Below are 18119 nucleotides of genomic sequence, written 5' to 3'. Positions count from 1 at the left end.
CTGCGCGTGGTGGGGAGGGGGTCTGCCCCAACCCATTACACCCTGTAATGCATACTCTAAAATAAGGAGGTGTGAAGTCTGTACTGTTCTTTCTTCAGGTGGAGTGGGTAAGGAAGGCTGATCCTGATAAAGAAACAAGAAATGAGTGCTCCTAAAATAAGGGCCAAAGCATGGACAAGCTTTCTCTTTCCATGTGAACCCCTTTCCAAAATGACAAGGAGCACATCAGAAATCCAACCAGGCCAGAGTTTTCAAGAGGAAAAAAAACCAAAACCCACAATACTTTTTGTAGTTTTTCTGAGTTTGGTGGTATTACATCTGTTCAGGGGTGAGTTTTCTAACTGGGGAAGAAGCAGAAGTGAATTTTGGATGTTTACTTGGGCTCTTTGACATAACCCTGCTTGTGCTCTGAGAAACTCTCACAGTAGGGACAGTAGAGCCAGCATTTCTAAGCAAGCAAGCTCCCAGATTGGGATTTCTTGGGTAAACTAAACCAGTGCAGAACTCACAGATAATCCACAGGAGCCCAGGCTGGAGCGTTTTCCCTTGGGGATTGATGAAACACCAGAGGACTTGTTCTGCCTATGCAAGCTGGAGAAGAGGGAGGTGTAAGAATGTGTGTGTGAGCAGCACACGTGGTTCTGCAGGGCAGGAAGGGCAGGCCTGGAGAAGGCTGGCCTTGACCCCCTTAGGACTCTGCTGTTGTGGCCACCGCTACAAAACAGGAAATGAAAGAGACTGCTTTCTTCTGGCAGTAAAGCAATTATGTGGAAGCTAGTACTGCTGTTTTATCGGGGGTAAACTGATGTTCCTTGAAACAGCCACTGTCTCCTTTGTCTTCCTTAACCCCCCACTGCTGGGGATCTTCGTGGAGATCTTATCTAACACCAGAGCTGTTTGGATCAAGAAATGTAGTGAATTGTTTAAAGCCTAGTGGAAAGATTGTGCTGCCAGAAAAGGCTGGTCCTGCTTATAAGTTTAGCAGCAGCTGTGGTATTAGCACAGCTGGAATCAAAATTGCTGCAGCTGCTGCTGAATGAAGTTGGTCTTCTCCCCAGATAACCCTTGCTGTCTGTCTGATCCAGTCACTGAAGGTGTCTTCTCTATCTTCTGCACACCCCCCAAACCTTTCTTATGATTGCTTTTAGAATGAAGTGTTTTGAAGAAGCATGCCTGGGGTGTTTAGATGACCATTTCTAGACTTCTTGAAAGGGTTGTTTTGAAGTACTGTGCATGATTAACTTCTGTGGTTACTAGTGATGACCAGAGCCAGGAAGATGCTTGCTGTGGTTCTGCCCAGTCCCTTGGCATTGACCCATACATACCCATTTTAGTATGTCTGGAGATTTCACAGGTCTGTTGGTCTGGTTTTCACTAGATGGAGGTCATTCCTTTTGCTCACTGCAGCAGTTTGATTACTAGCTATTATAATTTTGTCTGGTTCCTCATTCTGTATCTTTAGATTTGTCGCAACTTTAATCCTTTGCCTGCCACAGTCTGTCAAAGTTTGCCAGCATGATTTTGATTTGGGACACAATTCTGTAGCTGATTTTGGCTCCCCCCACTCCCCTCCACTCTTTTTACTTTGTGAACATAATGTGTACACAAGTGGGTGGTTGTGCTCTTTCACTGGAGCTGAAGTCTACTGTACCATCCAGAAATCCTTGAGCTTTCTTCCTCTGACATAAAGCTGTTTGTTAAGTGTCTCTATGTGGTTAACTAATAGGGGCATGGTGAAGGTAGTTCTTTTTACTTATTTTGCTGCTGTTTTCTCTGGTTTCTTTTGGAATGCTATGCAGTTGGCTTCTGTCAGAGTTATTAAATTGGCCTCTATGAGAAATGGGTTCCCTGCTAAATTTTAAATATAACCAGTTTATCATAAAATAAAGGCAAAACAGCACTGGGCACATAGCAGGTTTGCTAGAGGCGCACCATAACAACACGAGTTGAGCTTATATAGATGTCAAACATACATATTCATACCTTTCCCTAGTATGTTCCCACCCTTCTCCATCAGGGCTGTGACACAACCTGCACTTTTGACCTGGCCAGTCTTCAGACATGTTGACACCTCACCTTTCTCTCCCAATACACAAGGATCCCTGAAGGGTTAAGACTTGGAGGGCAGAGCTCCAAGTACTGCTAGACTGATAAGAGGAGACAGTGTTAGCTTTGATGGCTCATTAACCATGGGAACACGGTGCAGTAGTGTAGTTGGAGGAGCACAGATACCTGATTACAAATGGTTATTATGATGTGAAAGTGTAAGACTTCACACATATCATAGATTGTAATAACAGAGTCCCTGGTCTCTTAATTTTTCTTTGATGCTTGCTAAAACCCTGATAAGATACAGGTACCTGTGTGATGCATTTTCTGTAACCAATCAGAAACTGCTGCTTTGTTATGCTAATTTTTATAAAGAAAATATTTTGCATAATAAAGTGGACACCTGGCCTGAATCAGGCTGAACCCAGTCTCTTAATCGCAGCAGATCCCCACACAATAAAGACCACAATCAACCAATCAGCCCAAAGATTGAACCTCAGCAGTCCCCAGCAATTCCCCTTGCAAAAGCCAAATATTTAAAAACAATTTCTCACAATCTCTCCCCTTCTTTCTACTACATTTGGCTTGAGCCACAATAACCTAAGAAATCCTCCCAAGAGGATCCATTTTTTTCCCACCTGTTTCAAATGTGGGGCCAGAACACTTACATAACATGGCAACAATTCTGGGACAAACAAAAAGATTCTAATTTCAACTTCCTGGTAAAAGGAATGGGATAACAACTGGTGTTCCTTGCCTGAAAATATTTCCTCTTTTACTTTAATAGGTGCCATACACAGTGAGTGGGTATGGTATATATACCGATGGCTGGGTGACAACTTTCTCCCTCCGAGTGGTTGATCCTGGGAGTTAGGAGTCTGGTTTGACTTGCAACTCCACTCACATGGCCTATGGGGTTGCTGCCCACAGCCATGGTTCTAGATGTTCTTTGTGGCAATTACAGAGGTCTACCTGGCCTTGCCTCCTTCAATCCCCACCAATGCTCTGCTTGGACCATGTCTCCTTCCCTAGTCCAGGGAGGTTACATGTTAACGTTTCTCAATACCATTACCACTGCTGTTCTGATACTGGAACTCATCTCATGACCATCTTTATATTCTCCATTTGGGGTACCACAGTCCATTCAGTGGGTGGATCCACCACGCCTTTAACTCTGGTTGCGTGTGTCCATCCTCTCTCAGCCATCTGTATTGTAGTCTCTGTGGTCTCACTAGCTGAAGACAGTTTTTGGTGCTTTAACACGAAGAACATAGATGAATTAAAAACCACCCTGGAGAGAAAACTACAAAAGGAAGTTAAACACAAGCTCCATTGACCTTTGGTTGTGCAACTGGAATCTAACTGCAAGCCTTTCACAGTGTTCACTCCACTGCACCAGCTGCTCCGGCGGCAGCCCACTTAGCTTCTGCACCAACAGCAGCTGCAACCGCCGCTCGCCTCAGTGCCTCATGACACAGGGGCCACCACGGCGGTCAGGCTGTCCACCCAGCAAGTGCGGCTAACCACGGCACTCTCAGCCCAGAGCAAACCATGCAACTCCTCCTGCACCAGCTCCCACTGCCACAGGCCTCCACCAGCACCATCGCCATGGGCGGCAGCCCCTCCTGCATGCCCAGCCCCCCCCTGACCAGGTTGTTGCCCTGGATCTGCTCCAGGCTGCTGCCATAGCGCAACCAGGCTCAACTTCCTTCCAGCCCGGAGCTCTGTCATTGCCCACACAGGCAGGGTGGATGGCCAACAGCCAGGCCACCACCTCCTCTGCCTTGAAACCCGATGACACCTGCACCTCCAGGTCACCAGAAGATGCCCCGCTCCACTGCAGAGAAGCTGGCAGCAGAGACCCGACCATGCCGAACCGCTCCGGGATGCCCTGTTCCTCCTGTCCCACCACCGACACTTCCAGCAGCGCCAGGAAAGCTCTCTGCCTGCCGCTGCCGGGCTCACCCCATTCCTCCAGGGAGCAGCACCAGACCCACTGAGCCCCCAGTAGGCACAGCTCTGGCAGTGCTGCCATTTCCTGCTGCAGCAGCATCGTCCACAGCCCCGGCAGGGCTTCCAGCAGCAGCAGCCCCAGCACGGGCAGGGGGCCTGCCTCGCCCTCCCAAGGCCTGCTCCGCATATGTGGAGAAGACTCTCTGTTTTAACCCCACTAAAGCCCTGGGCAGGCACCCATGACTCCGCAAGCAGCAGCGCAGCATCTGCACACACACAGTATCACAGTATCACAGTATAACCAAGGTTGGAAGAGACCCCAAGGATCATCAAGTCCAACCTGTCCCAACAGACCCCACAACTAGACCATGGCACCAAGCGCCACATCCAATCTCCCCTTGAACACCTCCAGGGACGGTGACTCCACCACCTCCCTGGGCAGCACATTCCAATGACGAATGACTCGCTCGGTGAAGAACTTTTTCCTCACCTCAAGTCTAAACCTCCCCTGGCACAGCTTGAGACTGTGTCCCCTTGTTCTGGTGCTGGTTGCCTGGGAGAAGAGACCAACCCCCTCCTGTCTACAACCACCTTTCAGGTAGTTGTAGACAGCAATGAGGTCACCCCTGATCCTTCTCTTCTCCAGGCTAAACAATCCCAGCTCCCTCAGCCTCTCCTCATAGGGCTTGTGCTCAAGGCCTCTCACCAGCCTTGTTGCCTTTCTCTGGACACGTTCAAGTGTCTCAATGTCCTTCTTAAACTGAAGGGCCCAGAACTGGACACAGGACTCAAGGTGTGGCCTAACCAATGCAGAGTACAGGGGCACAATGATCTCCCTGCTCCTGCTGGCCACACTATTCTTGATGCATGCCAGGATGCCATTGGCCTTCTTGGCCACCTGGGCACCCTGCTGGCTCATGTTTAGGCGGGTGTCAATCATCACCCCCAGGTCCCTCTCTGTTTGGCAACTCTCCAGCCACTCTGACCCCAGCCTGTAGCTCTGCATGGGGTTGCCATGGCCAAAGTGCAGCACCTGGCACTTGGACTTGTTAAATGCCATGCCATTGGACTCTGCCCATCTGTCCAGTCGGTCGAGGTCCCTCTGCACACCCGGCATGCCAAACAGCTCAGCCAGCTACAAAGAAATAAATTCTACATCTGACTGCACCTTGCTCTGCTGCTCCAAGACAGCACAGCATGGGCTGCAGGAGAGTGCTCTGCTGCTCAGCTTCTCGGGCCTCTGGGTTAACCTGCTCACTGAGCTGCTGGCTCTTCACAGAAACCCAAAGCCACAGCCTCAGGAGCAAGTCCCCACTCCTGAGTGGACACATGCAGAGGCAGCGTCATCTGGAGCCAGCACAGCAGGAGCTCTTTGCAAACCAGAATTTAACATGAAGACATCCCCCATTAGGGCAAATACTCAGTACTTCCTGGAAACTGTTGCTTCAAGAGGAGATTGGACATGGCACTTGGCGCCATGGTTTAGTCATGAGGTCTGTGTTGACAGGTTGGACTTGATGATCTTTGAGGTCTCTTCCAACCTTGGTGAATCGGTGATTCTAGAATATGTTACAGAATTGTAAATAGAAATCAATTCAATATTGACTACATGGCATTAATAAAGTCATGATTAAAGTTCTGAATCTTTTTATGTGGCCTCGACCATGTGGAATGTTCAGGATCATACATTTTCCTTCTAGCCTTGCTGTATTGTTTTTCATCTTTTATCTGATAAGTTGGTTTTTGTTTTTTGGGGTTTTTTTTTAAGTATTCTGTTGTACAGATTTGGGAAAGAAGACCTTGTTGGAAATGTCCTTAAAAGAGATATCATGAAACATAATTCTACAGAGCAACAAGTTGGGTTTGGTGTTAACAAGATGCACATGGAGGTTGGTAGGGACACAAGCAGAGATGCAGTGTTTGATTAGCTTTTAGTTCACATGCACTGAAGTGCAGGGAGGGACCCTTCTATAAGATTTTATTTTTCCTAAGAGCTGTAGTGAGATAGAATAGAATAAACCAGGTTGGAAGAGACCTTAGAGATCATCATGTCCAACCTATCATCCAACCCTATCTAATCAACTAAACCATGGCACCAAGCACCCCATCCAGTCTCTTCCTAAACACCTCTGGTGATGGCGACTCCACCACCTCCCTGGGCAGCACATTCCAATGGCCAATCACTCACTCTATGAAGAATTTCTTCCTAACATCCACCCTAAACCTCCCCTGGCACAGCTTGAGACTGTGTCCTTTTGTTCTGGTGCTGGTTGCCTGGGAGAAGAGACCAGCCCCCACCTGTCTGCAACCTCCCTTCAGGTATTTGTAGAGAGCAATAAGGTCTCCTCTGAGCCTCCTTTTCTCCAGGCAAAGCAGCCCCAACTCCCTCAGCCTCTCCTCACAGGGCTTGTGCTCCAAACCCCTCCCCAGCTTTGTTGCCCTTCTCTGGACACATTCCAGCACCTCAACATCTTTCCTAAACTGAGGGGCCCAGAAGTGGACACAAGACTTGAGGTGTGGCCTAACCAGTGCTGAGTACAGGGGCAGAATGACTTCCCTGCTCCTGCTGGCCACACAGGCCAGCCCCATCAATTCTGGTGAGAGAATAGAAGCAATTTGAAAAAGCTGCACAAAGTCCCAAAGCTCTTGTGCCAAAAAGGTTGTATGTTAAAATGCACGAGGGAAATTGTACAATTCCATGGAATTAAGTAGGGTGTGAAACGATCAATAAAGGCCAGCTTTGACAATAAAGGCAAGTCGTGGGTTTTGCTTGTGCAGCTCGCCCTGTGGGGAAAAATGGAATAATAATTATCCATTGAGTTCAGAGTTAATATTTACACGGGATGCTGATGGGATAACTATTCAAATATTTAGCACTTCATTGTTTTCATTACAGGAGCTGCAAAGCTCAGGAAGAGGACGTTTTCTACTGGAACATGCTGCTCCCTTCTCTGCCTTTTTGACAGACAGCTTTGGGCGTCAGCACAATTACTTGCGAATTTCTTTGACCGAGAAATGCAACCTTAGGTGTAAGTGTCCACTTGCTTTCTTGCAGAGGGTTTTTAGCACCATATTGTGCAAAGGCCAAGAATCAAATCTGGATACTTTTTTCTGTGTTGGCTCTATGCCAGTTCTCATCTTCACAATGTAACAGTAACGGATAGATTGAAATTGTTTCAGGGCTGAGCTGCTGGTGGGATGGGGCAGCAGGAGCAAAACTAGGCTTGAAGCGGGAGGGAATTAAAAACAGGAGAGGAGCCTAAGGATAGCCTTCAGCCTGCCATTTCACATGAGGTGGGAGATGATGACAACATCAAAATTGTCTGTGTCAAGTGGCAGGATGACACATCAGGGTTGGAAGGATGGGGTGATTGTAAGGGCCTGCAACATGTTGCACTGAAGCATGCTGTGAACTCTGCAGCATACTGCAAACTCTTACAGATCTGAACCAAAGGCCTCTCAGGTAATAGGAGACAGGAGGGTAGCTCCCACAAAGCACCTTGGGGCAACAGTGGAGTGCCCCTCTAAGTAGGTGACATGGGCAGCAGCCCAGCTGAAGTGCCTCTATGCTACTGCATGCAGCACCAGCAGCAAACAAGGAGTTGGAAGCTGTCCTACTATAGGAAAGCCACAACACAGGGACGAATCCTGTGACTGGAGAGTGGCAACTGATGGCTGTAAGCTGTTTACAAGGGACAGGAGAGGAAGAAAAGATGGAGGTGTTGCCCTCTGTGTAAAGAAGTGGATAGAGTGCGAAGAATTATCACTAAAGAATAGCCACAAGCAGGTTGAAAGCTTATGGGTAGGTATTAGGGATCAGGACAACACAGGGAGTTTTGTGGTAGGAGTCTACTACTACAGGCTGCCTGACCAAGTGGAGCCTGCTGATGAAGCCTTCCCACTCCAGCTCAAGGAGGCATCATGATCACAGGCCCTCATCCTTCTAGGGAATTTTAACCATGCCAACATGTATTGGAAAAGTAGCACAGATGGCTTCAGGCAATCCAGGAGGCTCCTAGAGTGCCTGGACGACAACTTAAGACAAAAAATTAACAGTCCTACTTGAGTAGATGTGTTTTTGGACCTGTTGGTTACAAATGCAAGTGAATTCATCAGGGGCCTCAAAGCTGAAGGCTGCCTGGGCTGCAGTGATCATGCACTAGTGCAGTTCACTGTCCTAAGGGGTACGAAGCGCAGTTAGGACTCTAAATAGTAGGAAAGCAAACTTCCAGCTCTTCAAGGACTTAGTAAATAGGACCCTGGGGGAAATGCTGGAATCAGTGGAGCTCTACCTGAGGAGAGATGGTGAGCTGGTTGAGAGTGTATGGGTTAAAATTAAAGGCAAAACAGGGGAAGGAGATATTACTGTAGGGGTCTCCTACAGGCCACCTGACCAGCAGAACCAAGCAGATGAGGCCCTCTACAGGCAAATAGAAGCATCTTCCAGGTCACAAGCCCTGGTCCTCATGGGTGATTTCAACCACACTGACATCTGCTGGAGAGACAGCACAGCAAGGTACCAGCAATCCGGGATGTTCCTGGATTGCATAGAAGACAAGTTCCTGCTCCAAATGGTAGAGGAACCAACAAGAAAAGGTGCTGTGCTGGACCTTGTTCTCACCAACAGGGAAGGGCTGGTAACCTATGTGAGGCTCAGAGACAGCCTTAGCTGCAGTGACCATGAAGCAGTTGAATTTAATATCCTCAGGGCAATCAGGAGGAAGTATTCTAAGCTTATGACCCTAGACTTTAGGCGTGCAGCCTTTGATCGCTTCAGGGATCTGCTAGCCAAAATGTGGTGGGATGAAGCCCTAGAGGGAAGAGGGACCCAGGACAGCTGGTCAGTATTCAAGGACCGCCTCCTCTGTGCCCAGGAGCAATGTATACCAACAAAGAGAAAAGCAGGAAAGAATGCTAGGAGGCCTGCCTGGATGAGCAAGGAGCTACTGGACACACTATTACTTAAAAGGAAACTCTACAGGAAGTGGAGGGAAGGACAGCTAGAACAGGGGGTATATAAGGAAGCTGCCTGAGCAGCAAGAGGCCTGGTTAGGAAAGCCAAAGCAGAGTTTGAACTGAATCTACCCAGGGAGGTTAAAGGGAACACTAAGAACTTCTACAAATATATTAATGGGAAGAAGAAGACTAGGGAAGGTGTGGGCCCCCTCAGAAAGGAAACTGGTGAAATGGTCACAAGTGATGAGGAAAAGGCTGAGGTACTCAATAACTTCTTTACCTCAGTCATCACTGCAAGGGCCTCCAGCCACACTCCTGAAGTAATGGAAGACAATGCCAGGGACGGGGAGGAAGAACTGCCCATCGTAAGTGAAGATCAGGTTTGTGATCACCTGAAGAATATGAAAGTGTTCAAGTCCATGGGACCTGAGGGGAAACACCCACAGGTACTGAGAGAACTGGCAGATGAGGTTGCTAAACCCCTCTCTATTATATTCCAAAAGTCATGGCAGTCTGGGGAAGTCCCCACAGACTGGAAAAGGGGAAACATTGCTCCCATTTTCAAAAAGGGTAAGAAGGAAGAACCAGGGAACTACAGGTCACTCAGTCTCACCTCTGTGCCAGGAAAGATCATGGAGCAGATCCTCCTGGAGGCACTGCTGACTCAGAAGAATAGTGAAGAGGTGATTGGGAACAGTCAGCATGGCTTCACCAAGGGCAAATCCTGCCTGACAAACTTGGTGGCCTTCTATGACAAGGTCACAACATTAATAGATGAGGGGTGAGCAACTGATGTTGTTTACCTGGACCTGAGCAAAGCCTTTGACACTGTCCTGCACCACATCCTGGTCTCCAAACTGGTGACACATGGGTTTGATGAGTGGACCACTAGATGGATAAAGAACTGGCTTGATGGCTGCACCCAAAGAGTGGCTGTCAATGGGTCCATGTCCCAGTGGAGGCCAGGGACAAGCGGAGTCCCTCAGGGATCAGTCCTGGGACCAGTCCTGTTCAACATCTTTGTGGGTGCCATGGACAGTGGCATTGAGTGCACCCTCAGCAAGTTTGCTGATGACACCAAGCTGTGTGGTGCAGCAGACACGCTGGAGGGAAGGGATGCCATCCAGAGGGACCTTGACAGGCTGGAGAGGTGGGCCCATGCCAACCTCATGAGGTTCAACAAGTCCAAGTGCAGGGTCCTGCATCTGGGTCGAGGCAATCCCAGGCACAAATCCAGGCTGGGCAGTGACTGGCTGGAAAGCAGCCCTGAGGAGAGAGACTTGGGGGTGCTGGTGGATGAGAAGCTCACCATGAGCTCTCAGTGTGCACTTGCAGCCCGGAAAGCCAATCAGATCCTGGGCTGCATCAAGAGAAGTGTGGCCAGCAGGTCAAGGGAGGTGATTCTCCCCCTCTACTCAGCTCTGGTGAGACCCCACCTGGAGTACTGCGTCCAGTTCTGGAGCCCCTATTACAAGAGGGATATGGATGTGCTGGAAGGTGTCCAGAGAAGGGCCATGAGGATGATCAGAGGGCTGGAGCACCTCTCCTGTGAGGACAGACTGAAGGAGTTGGGGCTGTTCAGTCTGGAGAAAAGAAGGCTCTGAGGTGACCTAATTGTGGCCTTCCAGTATCTGAAGGGGGCCTACAAGAAGGCTGGGGAGGGACTTCTCAGGATGTCAGGTAGTGATAGGACTAGGGGGAATGGAATGAAGCTGGAGGTGGGGAGATTCAGGCTGGATGTGAGGAGGAAGTTCTTCACCATGAGATTGGTGAAGCCCTGGAATGGGTTGTCCAGGGAGGTGGTTAGGGCGCCGTTGGTGGAGGTGTTTAAGCCCAGGCTGGATGAGGCTCTGGGCAGCCTGATCTAGTGTGGGGTGTTCCTGCCCATGGCAAGGGGGTTGGAACTAGATGATCCTTGAGGTCCCTTCCAACCCTGACTGATACTATGATACTACTATGAATGGCCCTGAGGGACAAGGGAGCAGAAGAGACCTGGCAGATCTTTAAGGATGCTCTCTATAAAGCACAAAACATCTCAATTCCTACAGGTAAGAAATTGGGCAAGGAGGGCAAGAGATCACCATGGTTGAGCCATGACCTGCTGGTCAAACTAAAGGATAAGTTGGGGCTGCATAGGAAATGGAAGAAGGCACAAGCATCCTGAGAAGAGTATAGGGATATTGCCTGGCTCTGTAGGGATGAGGTCAGAAAGGCCAAGGCACAACTGGGATGTAAAGAAAACCAAGAAGGTACATTAATCAGAAAAGAAAGGTTCAAGAAAGCATAAACCCCCAGTGATGAGCAACAGTGGGGGACTTGTGTCCACAGATAAGGAGAAGACTGAGATTCTCAACAACTTTTTTGCCTCAGTCTTCACTGTCAGCCCCTCACGGCTCTTGTGTTGATGGCCCACAAGCTGGAGATGAGGGAGACAAAGTCCCTCCCACTGGAAGTGAAGACAGGGTGCGTGATCAGCTGGGGAACCTGAAAATATACAAGTCCATGGGACCTGATTAAATACATCCCAGAGTCCTCAGGGAATAGCTAATGTAGTTGCCAAGCCACTCTCCATGATATTTGAGAAGTCCTGGCAGTCAGGTGTAGTCCCTGGGGACTGGAAGAAAGGAAACATTACAGATATTTTTTAAAAGGGTAGAAAGGAGAACCCTGGGAACTACCAACCTGTCAGCCTCACCTCTGTGCCTGGGGAGATGATGGAACAGATCTCCTAGATGCCATGCTGAGGCACATGGAGGATAGGGAGGTGATTCAAGACAGCCAGCATGGCTTTACTAGGGGTGGGTCCTGCCTGACTAACCTAGTGGCTTTCTATGATACAGTGACTGTGTCAGTAGATAAGGGATGACCTATGGATGTGATCTGTCTGGACTTTCTGCAAGGCCTTGACAGTCCCCCACAACATCCTGCTCACCAAGTTGGAGAGATATGGATGTGATGGGTGGACTGTTCAATGGATATGGAATTGGCTGGATGGCCGCAACCAGAGGGTGGTGCTTAATAGCCTGAAGTCCAGATGAAGAGCAGTGACAAGTGGAGGCTCCAGGGAGACCTAATAGCAGCCTTCCAATACCTGAAGGGGGCTTACAGGAAAGGTGGAGAGAGACTCTTTACAAAGACCTGCAGTGACAGGACAAGGGGCAATGGCTTCAAACTAGAGAAGAGGAGATTTAGATTGGACATTAAGAATAAATTCTTTACTATGAGGGTGGTGGAACACTTGAAGAGGTTGCCCAGGGAGGTGATTGAGGCTGCTTCCCTGGAGATACTCAAGGTGAGGCTCGATGAGGCCCTGGGCAACCTGATCTAGTTAGGGATGTCCCTGATGACTGTGGGGAGGTTGGACTGGATGACCTTTGGAGGTCCCTTCTGGCCTGGACCATTCTGTGATTCTTTGAAATTTAGGGATCTGCTAGAGACAGGTAGGAATAACAGGTCTTTCATCAGACCTGTTGTGGTTTGAATGATGGTGCTTGTGGAGTTTTGCCTACATGCCATGTGCAGTAAGTGTGAGAGTCTGCAAAGTGTTTGGCAATATCCCACTTCAGGTCAGTACCAATTCAGGTCAGTATCTCTGAATGCAGGTTAGATAGCAAGTTTCCTTCAGAGTGGGTCCATTGTAATATTGAGACCTATCAATTGCAAGTCTTGCTTTTTCTTATGAAGGAAACCAGAAAATTGTTAGAATAGAATAAACCAGGTTGGAAGAGACCTTTGAGATCGAGTCCAACCTATCATCCAACACTATCTAATCAACTAAACCATGGCACCAAGTGCCCCATACAGTCTCTTCCTAAACACCTCCAGTGATGGTGACTCTACCACCTCACTGGGCAGCACATTCCAATGGCAAATCACTCCTTCTGTGAAGAAATTCATCCTAACATCCAGCCTAAGCCTCCCCTGGCACACTTTGAGACTGTGTCCTCTTGTGCTGGTGTTGGTTGACCTGGCTACAACCTCCCTTCAGGTAGTTGTAGACAGCAATGAGGTCTCCTCTGACCCTTCTCTTCTCCAGGCTAAGCAACCCCAGCTCCCTCAGCCTCTCCTCATAGGGCTTCTGCTCCAAACCTGTCCCCAGCTTTGTTGCCCTTCTCTGGACACATTCCAGCAACTCAACATCTTTCCTAAACTGAAGGGCCCAGAAGTGGACACAGGACTCAAGGTGGGGCCTAACCAGTGCTGAGTTCAGGGGCACAATGACTTTGCTGCTCCTGCTGACCACACTTTTTCTGATCCAGGCCAGGATGCCATTGACCTTCATGGCCACGTGGGCACACTACTGGCTTATGTTCACCCGGCTGTCAATCAGCACCCCCAGGTCCCTCTCTGTTTGGCAGCTCTCCAGCCACTCCAACCCCAGCCTGTAGCACTGCATGGGGTTGCTGTAGCCAATGTGTAGAACCTGGCACTTAGATGTGTTCAATCTCATGCCCTTGGACACTGCCCATCTGTCCAGCCTGTCAAGGTCCCTCTGCAGAGCTCTTCTACCCTCTAACAGATCAATACCTGCCCCTAGCTTGGTGTCATCTGCAAATTTACTGATGATGGACTCTATAGGACTATGTGGTTGATCTTACCTGTATTTCAGAAAAGATGAGTCATTTGATAGCTATTGAAGACAGCTGCAATTAGTGCAATTTGCCCATCAATATTAGACTAACTGCTGATGGTTATTGTTTACTCATATATTTCTGGATTCTTTGTTTCAGGTCAGTATTGTATGCCGGAGGAAGGTGTTCAGCTGACCCCTAAATCAGAGCTACTTACTACTCAGGAAGTAATCACCCTAGCCAGACTGTTTGTGAAAGAAGGCGTTGAAAAAATTCGACTGACAGGAGGAGAGCCGCTTATCCGTCCTGATGTGGTTGATATTGTGGGTGAGTTCCCAATAAATACAGTGTGCTTCAGAGTGACTTGATAGATATTGATGCAAGAACTGCTTTTATGTCTATCTGGCAGTACAGTCTAGCAACCTGAGGAATAGCTATGAATTAAATAACAGTGTCTTCTCCCAACGTTCAGAAATGCAAAATGGTTCACAGAATCACCAAGGTTGGAAGAGACCTCAAAGATCATCGAGTCCAACCTGTCACCCAACACCTCATGATTACTAGACCATGGCACCAAGTGCTATGATCAATCCCCTCTTGAACATCTCCAGGGATGGTGACTCCACCACCTCCTTGGGCAGCCTATTAAAATGGCTAATGACTCTCTCTGGGAAGAACTTTCTCCTCACCTCAAGCCTAAACTTACCCTGGTGTAGCTTGAGACGGTGTCCTCTTGTTCTGGTGCTGGTTGCCTGGGAGAAGAGACAAACCCCCTCCTGGCTACAACCTCCTTTCAGGTAGTTGTAGACAGCAATAAGGTCTCCCCTGAGCCTCCTCTTCTCCAGGCTAAACAATCCCAGCTCCCTCAGCCTCTCCTCATAGGGCTTGTGCTCAAGGCCTCTCCCCAGCCTCATTGCATTCTCTGGACACGTTCAAGTGTCTCAATGTCCTTCTTAAACTGAGGGGCCCAGAACTGGACACAGGACTCAAGGTGTAGCCTAACCAGTGCTGAGAACAGGGGCACAATGACTTCCCTGCTCCTGCTGGCCACACTATTCTTGATGCATGCCAGGATGCCATTGGCCTTCTTGGCCACTTGGGCACACTGCTGGCTCATGTTCAGCCAGCTGTCAATCAGCAGCCCCAGGTCCCTTTCTGTTTGGCAGCTCTCCAGCCACTCCGAAACCAGCCTGTAGCTCTGCATGGGGTTGTTGTGGCCAAAGTGCAGCACCTGGCACGTGGATTTGCTGAATTCCATCATGTTCCTTTCTAAAAGTTTCCAATCCTTCATTCCTTTTTGTATGGAACTTAGGACTCTTCATATTACAACAGCTGAATTTACAATTGTCTTCATATTCAGCTTCTACTTGAATAGCTTGTAATAGTGCAGCCTTGGGGTGAAAAATCAGGAAATGATATGACCAGGTCCTCACTGGGAAGGAACAGCTGATGTGTGCTTATATACAAGATGGTTTTCTTTTGGATTTTCAGAGGAGTTTTGCTTTTGTGTTTTCATTTTGTTTCCTTGGTAACAGATGTCACTTGCTTTTCAGTGTTTAATAAAGGATGGTGAAAATGTCTATCTTTTTACTGTTATTGATGAAGATTATTACTTCAATGAAAGATAAATTATTGGGTAATTTTTAGCATTCTACCTCCTTCAAACAGCATTGAATTGACTGACTGTGCCCATTTTTTCTTGAAACAGATGCTTTCTTTCCCTATCCAAAGCCTCATGTGTTTTCAAACATTGCAGTAGGTTTGTATAGTGGCAAGGTATTAGACTAAGGTTATATAGGTGGTTGTACTTTTGTGTATTCTAGGCAACTGAACTTGCCTGTTTCTGCACCTCTATCTTCATAAGTTATTGTATATAAGAATGGGTCCATATGCAAGATGAAGGTCTTCAAAGTAGAGTAAACTGCCTATTGATACAGTGAGCTTTGATGCAGGAAGCTGCTGGTCCCTAATTCTGCTCTGTTTTGCTCAGGATTTGGAAGAGCTTTATGTTCTTTTCCAAAGGATGCAGCAGAGCTGTGTAATATGTTGAACTGACGTGTTCATAGCTGGAAAAGGCATGGCTAGAGTGACCTAGCTTGGGTCTCTTTGACCCTTGATTGTGAGGAGTCCTGAAACAATGCTAACTTCTTTTTGGAACTCTGGAATACCATTCTCTAGGACATTTTGCCCATGCACAATGGGTTATTTTTAGTTTGGATTTGAGAGAGTTATGTACCTTTTAGGAGACCGGTCACTTCCAAAAAGGGACTCCTCATTTATGGTGGTAATAGGTGTAATGAATTTTTGATGACTTTTACTAGCCTGTGATGGGTTACACCCATCCTGAAAGCCAGGGGGGAGGGGTCTCTCAGTCCAGAGAGGGAAAGAGACTCAGTTCTTTTGAATATTCCTGTGTTGTGAAATGAGGGGCACAAACGAGGCCAAAATATCAACAGCTAGACTATTTATTACATAAATAAAGTGTATGGATCAGAAAGGGAGAGAAAACAGAGAGTGAGAGAGAGAAGAGGAAAGGAATTATATTACCACACCACTCACCCCCCAAGACAGTTTGAGTCTGTGGAGGAAAGGTGCTGCAGGAGATGTTGAGTCTGTAGAGAAAGGATGCTGAGGCTTTGGCTGTAAAAGAGAGGTGGTCCTCTGGGCAGCCTCTTCCACTCCATGAGTTGCAGCAAGCGGACCTTAGGACACAGAGAGAGGGTTCACTCTGCTTCATCCAGGCTCCATGGCCTCTTTTCTTCGGAGCAGCATTGTCCTGGGCTTTTCCTTCTCTCGTGCTTTCCTTTTCAGTGGCATTGTCCTTCTCCTGTGTTTTTCTTCATCTGTGTTTTCCTTCTGTGTTTTTGGTTCTCTGTTTTTCTTCTCCTGTGTTTTTGGTTCCATATTTTCCTTCTTCTGAGCCAGTAGTTGCTCAAGTCTTTTATACAGTTTTTTAGTCCTTAGCTATGTGTCCAAGTATTGTCCCTCAGAAAATCAGGGCACAGGTGGTGAATCCATTATCTCACCATCCTACCTTTCCAGGGTACTTGATGGGTGGAGATTATCTTGTCTTATGCATATTCCCGAAGGTGGCCTCGGTCGTTGATTTTATCTTTGTTGAGTCACATCAGACAAGCTTTATATCTCTCACAAGGGGGTTGTGAGAGCATTGCCCTCCCTGGAGGGGGTTTTCCCCCTGGGAAACTCAGTTAGTCTGTTCCACTCCCCCTCCCTGTCCAGCAAACCTATAAAAAGGAAGACACTGCAGCCATCAGCTCTCTTTTTGTCACCTGCCTTGCCTGGATGAGAGCTACTGCTGCTGGCTTCCTGCTTCTCTGCCACGTGGTCAGGCCTAGTCTTCTCCCTGCTACATCCATTCTGGTGGACTGGTTTTATATGCTTTTTTTTTTCTTTCCCCATCCATCCTTGTTCCTTACCCCTTGTGAACCCTTCCTGTTATTGTTTTATATAATATATTGTTTAAAGAAAACTTCTACCTCTCTACTTCCAGACTGACTCCAAATTATTTCTTGGTGGATTTTCCCCCCTTCCCTTTTTTTCCCCTCTCTATTAGGAAAGAGGGGAGGGGAACGTGGGAGGGGTTCTCAGTCTTGCCCCCAGAAGGAATGTTAGTTCTTATCTGCAAGTTCAGCAGCAACGATTAAATCCTCCCCAGCCACGCTGAAACAGCCAAACAGCCAGAGAAGAAGGAAAGGAATGAAGTGGAATGTGAGGGATTGCTAGGGTACATCTCACACATCTGGCCAATGAAGTTTGTTTAGAACAAACTGTTGTTTTCCTTTTTTACACCCAGTTCTCAATTGTTTATATTTCTCACTGCAGCTAACTTTTAAAGGCATAGCCTAAAACTGCCCCAGGCTGGGATAGAGTTAATCAGATTTCTAGATCATTTATAGAGGCTGGCTACACTATCTCAGGTGCTGAATAGGAATGAGACTTAAGTTAGGTTTTGTTTTCACCATAGTCTGTGAAATGAAGCTCAAAAATATTAATGCTGGAGTCCTATTGCCATATTTTTCTAATACTTAACTTGAACCTTTTTTATTATTTCAGTAAAGAAATGTGATTTGAAGCTAGTATAGAATAGAATAGAATCAATAAGGTTGAAAAGGACCTCAAAGATCAAGTCCAACCTCTCACCCAACACCTCATGACTACTAAAACATGGCTTCAAGTGCCATGTCCAATCCCCTCTTGAACACCTCCAGGGATGGTGACTCCACCACCTCCCTGGGCAGCACATTCCAATGCCTAACAACTCTCTCTGGGAAGAACTTCCTCCTCACCTTGAGCCTAAACTTCCCCTGGCACAGCTTGAGACTGTGTCCTCTTGTTCTGGTGCTGATTGCCTGGGAGAAAAGACCAAATCCCTCCTGGCTGCAGCCTCCCTTCAGGTAGCTGTAGACAGCAATAAGGTCTCCCCTGAGCCTCCTCTTCTCCAGGCTAAACAATCCCAGCTCCCTCAGCCTCTCCTCATAGGGCTTGTGCTCAAGGCCTCTCCCCAGCCTTGTTGCCCTTGTCTGGACATGTTAAGAGTCTCAATGTCCTTCTTAAACTGAGGGGCCCAGA

General features: G+C 47.8%; 1 protein-coding gene across 2 annotated transcripts in view; it reads left to right on the top strand.

Moving 5' to 3' along the window:
- Nucleotides 1-18119, top strand: part of MOCS1 (molybdenum cofactor synthesis 1) — a 49547-nt gene that overhangs the window by 5389 nt on the left and 26039 nt on the right. For both annotated transcript variants that reach the window (XM_054162422.1, XM_054162423.1), the window contains exons 2-3: nucleotides 6899-7031; nucleotides 13689-13856. In XM_054162422.1, coding sequence (XP_054018397.1) covers nucleotides 6899-7031; nucleotides 13689-13856 — 301 coding nt within the window. The remainder of the gene's footprint in view (nucleotides 1-6898; nucleotides 7032-13688; nucleotides 13857-18119) is intronic.

The sequence above is a fragment of the Dryobates pubescens genome, chromosome 6 (genome assembly GCF_014839835.1).
Source record: "Dryobates pubescens isolate bDryPub1 chromosome 6, bDryPub1.pri, whole genome shotgun sequence".
In the NCBI taxonomy this organism is placed as follows: Eukaryota; Metazoa; Chordata; class Aves; order Piciformes; family Picidae; genus Dryobates; species Dryobates pubescens.
The sequence above is the reverse complement of the archived record's forward strand: the minus strand, read 5'-3'. Positions and strand labels throughout refer to the sequence as shown.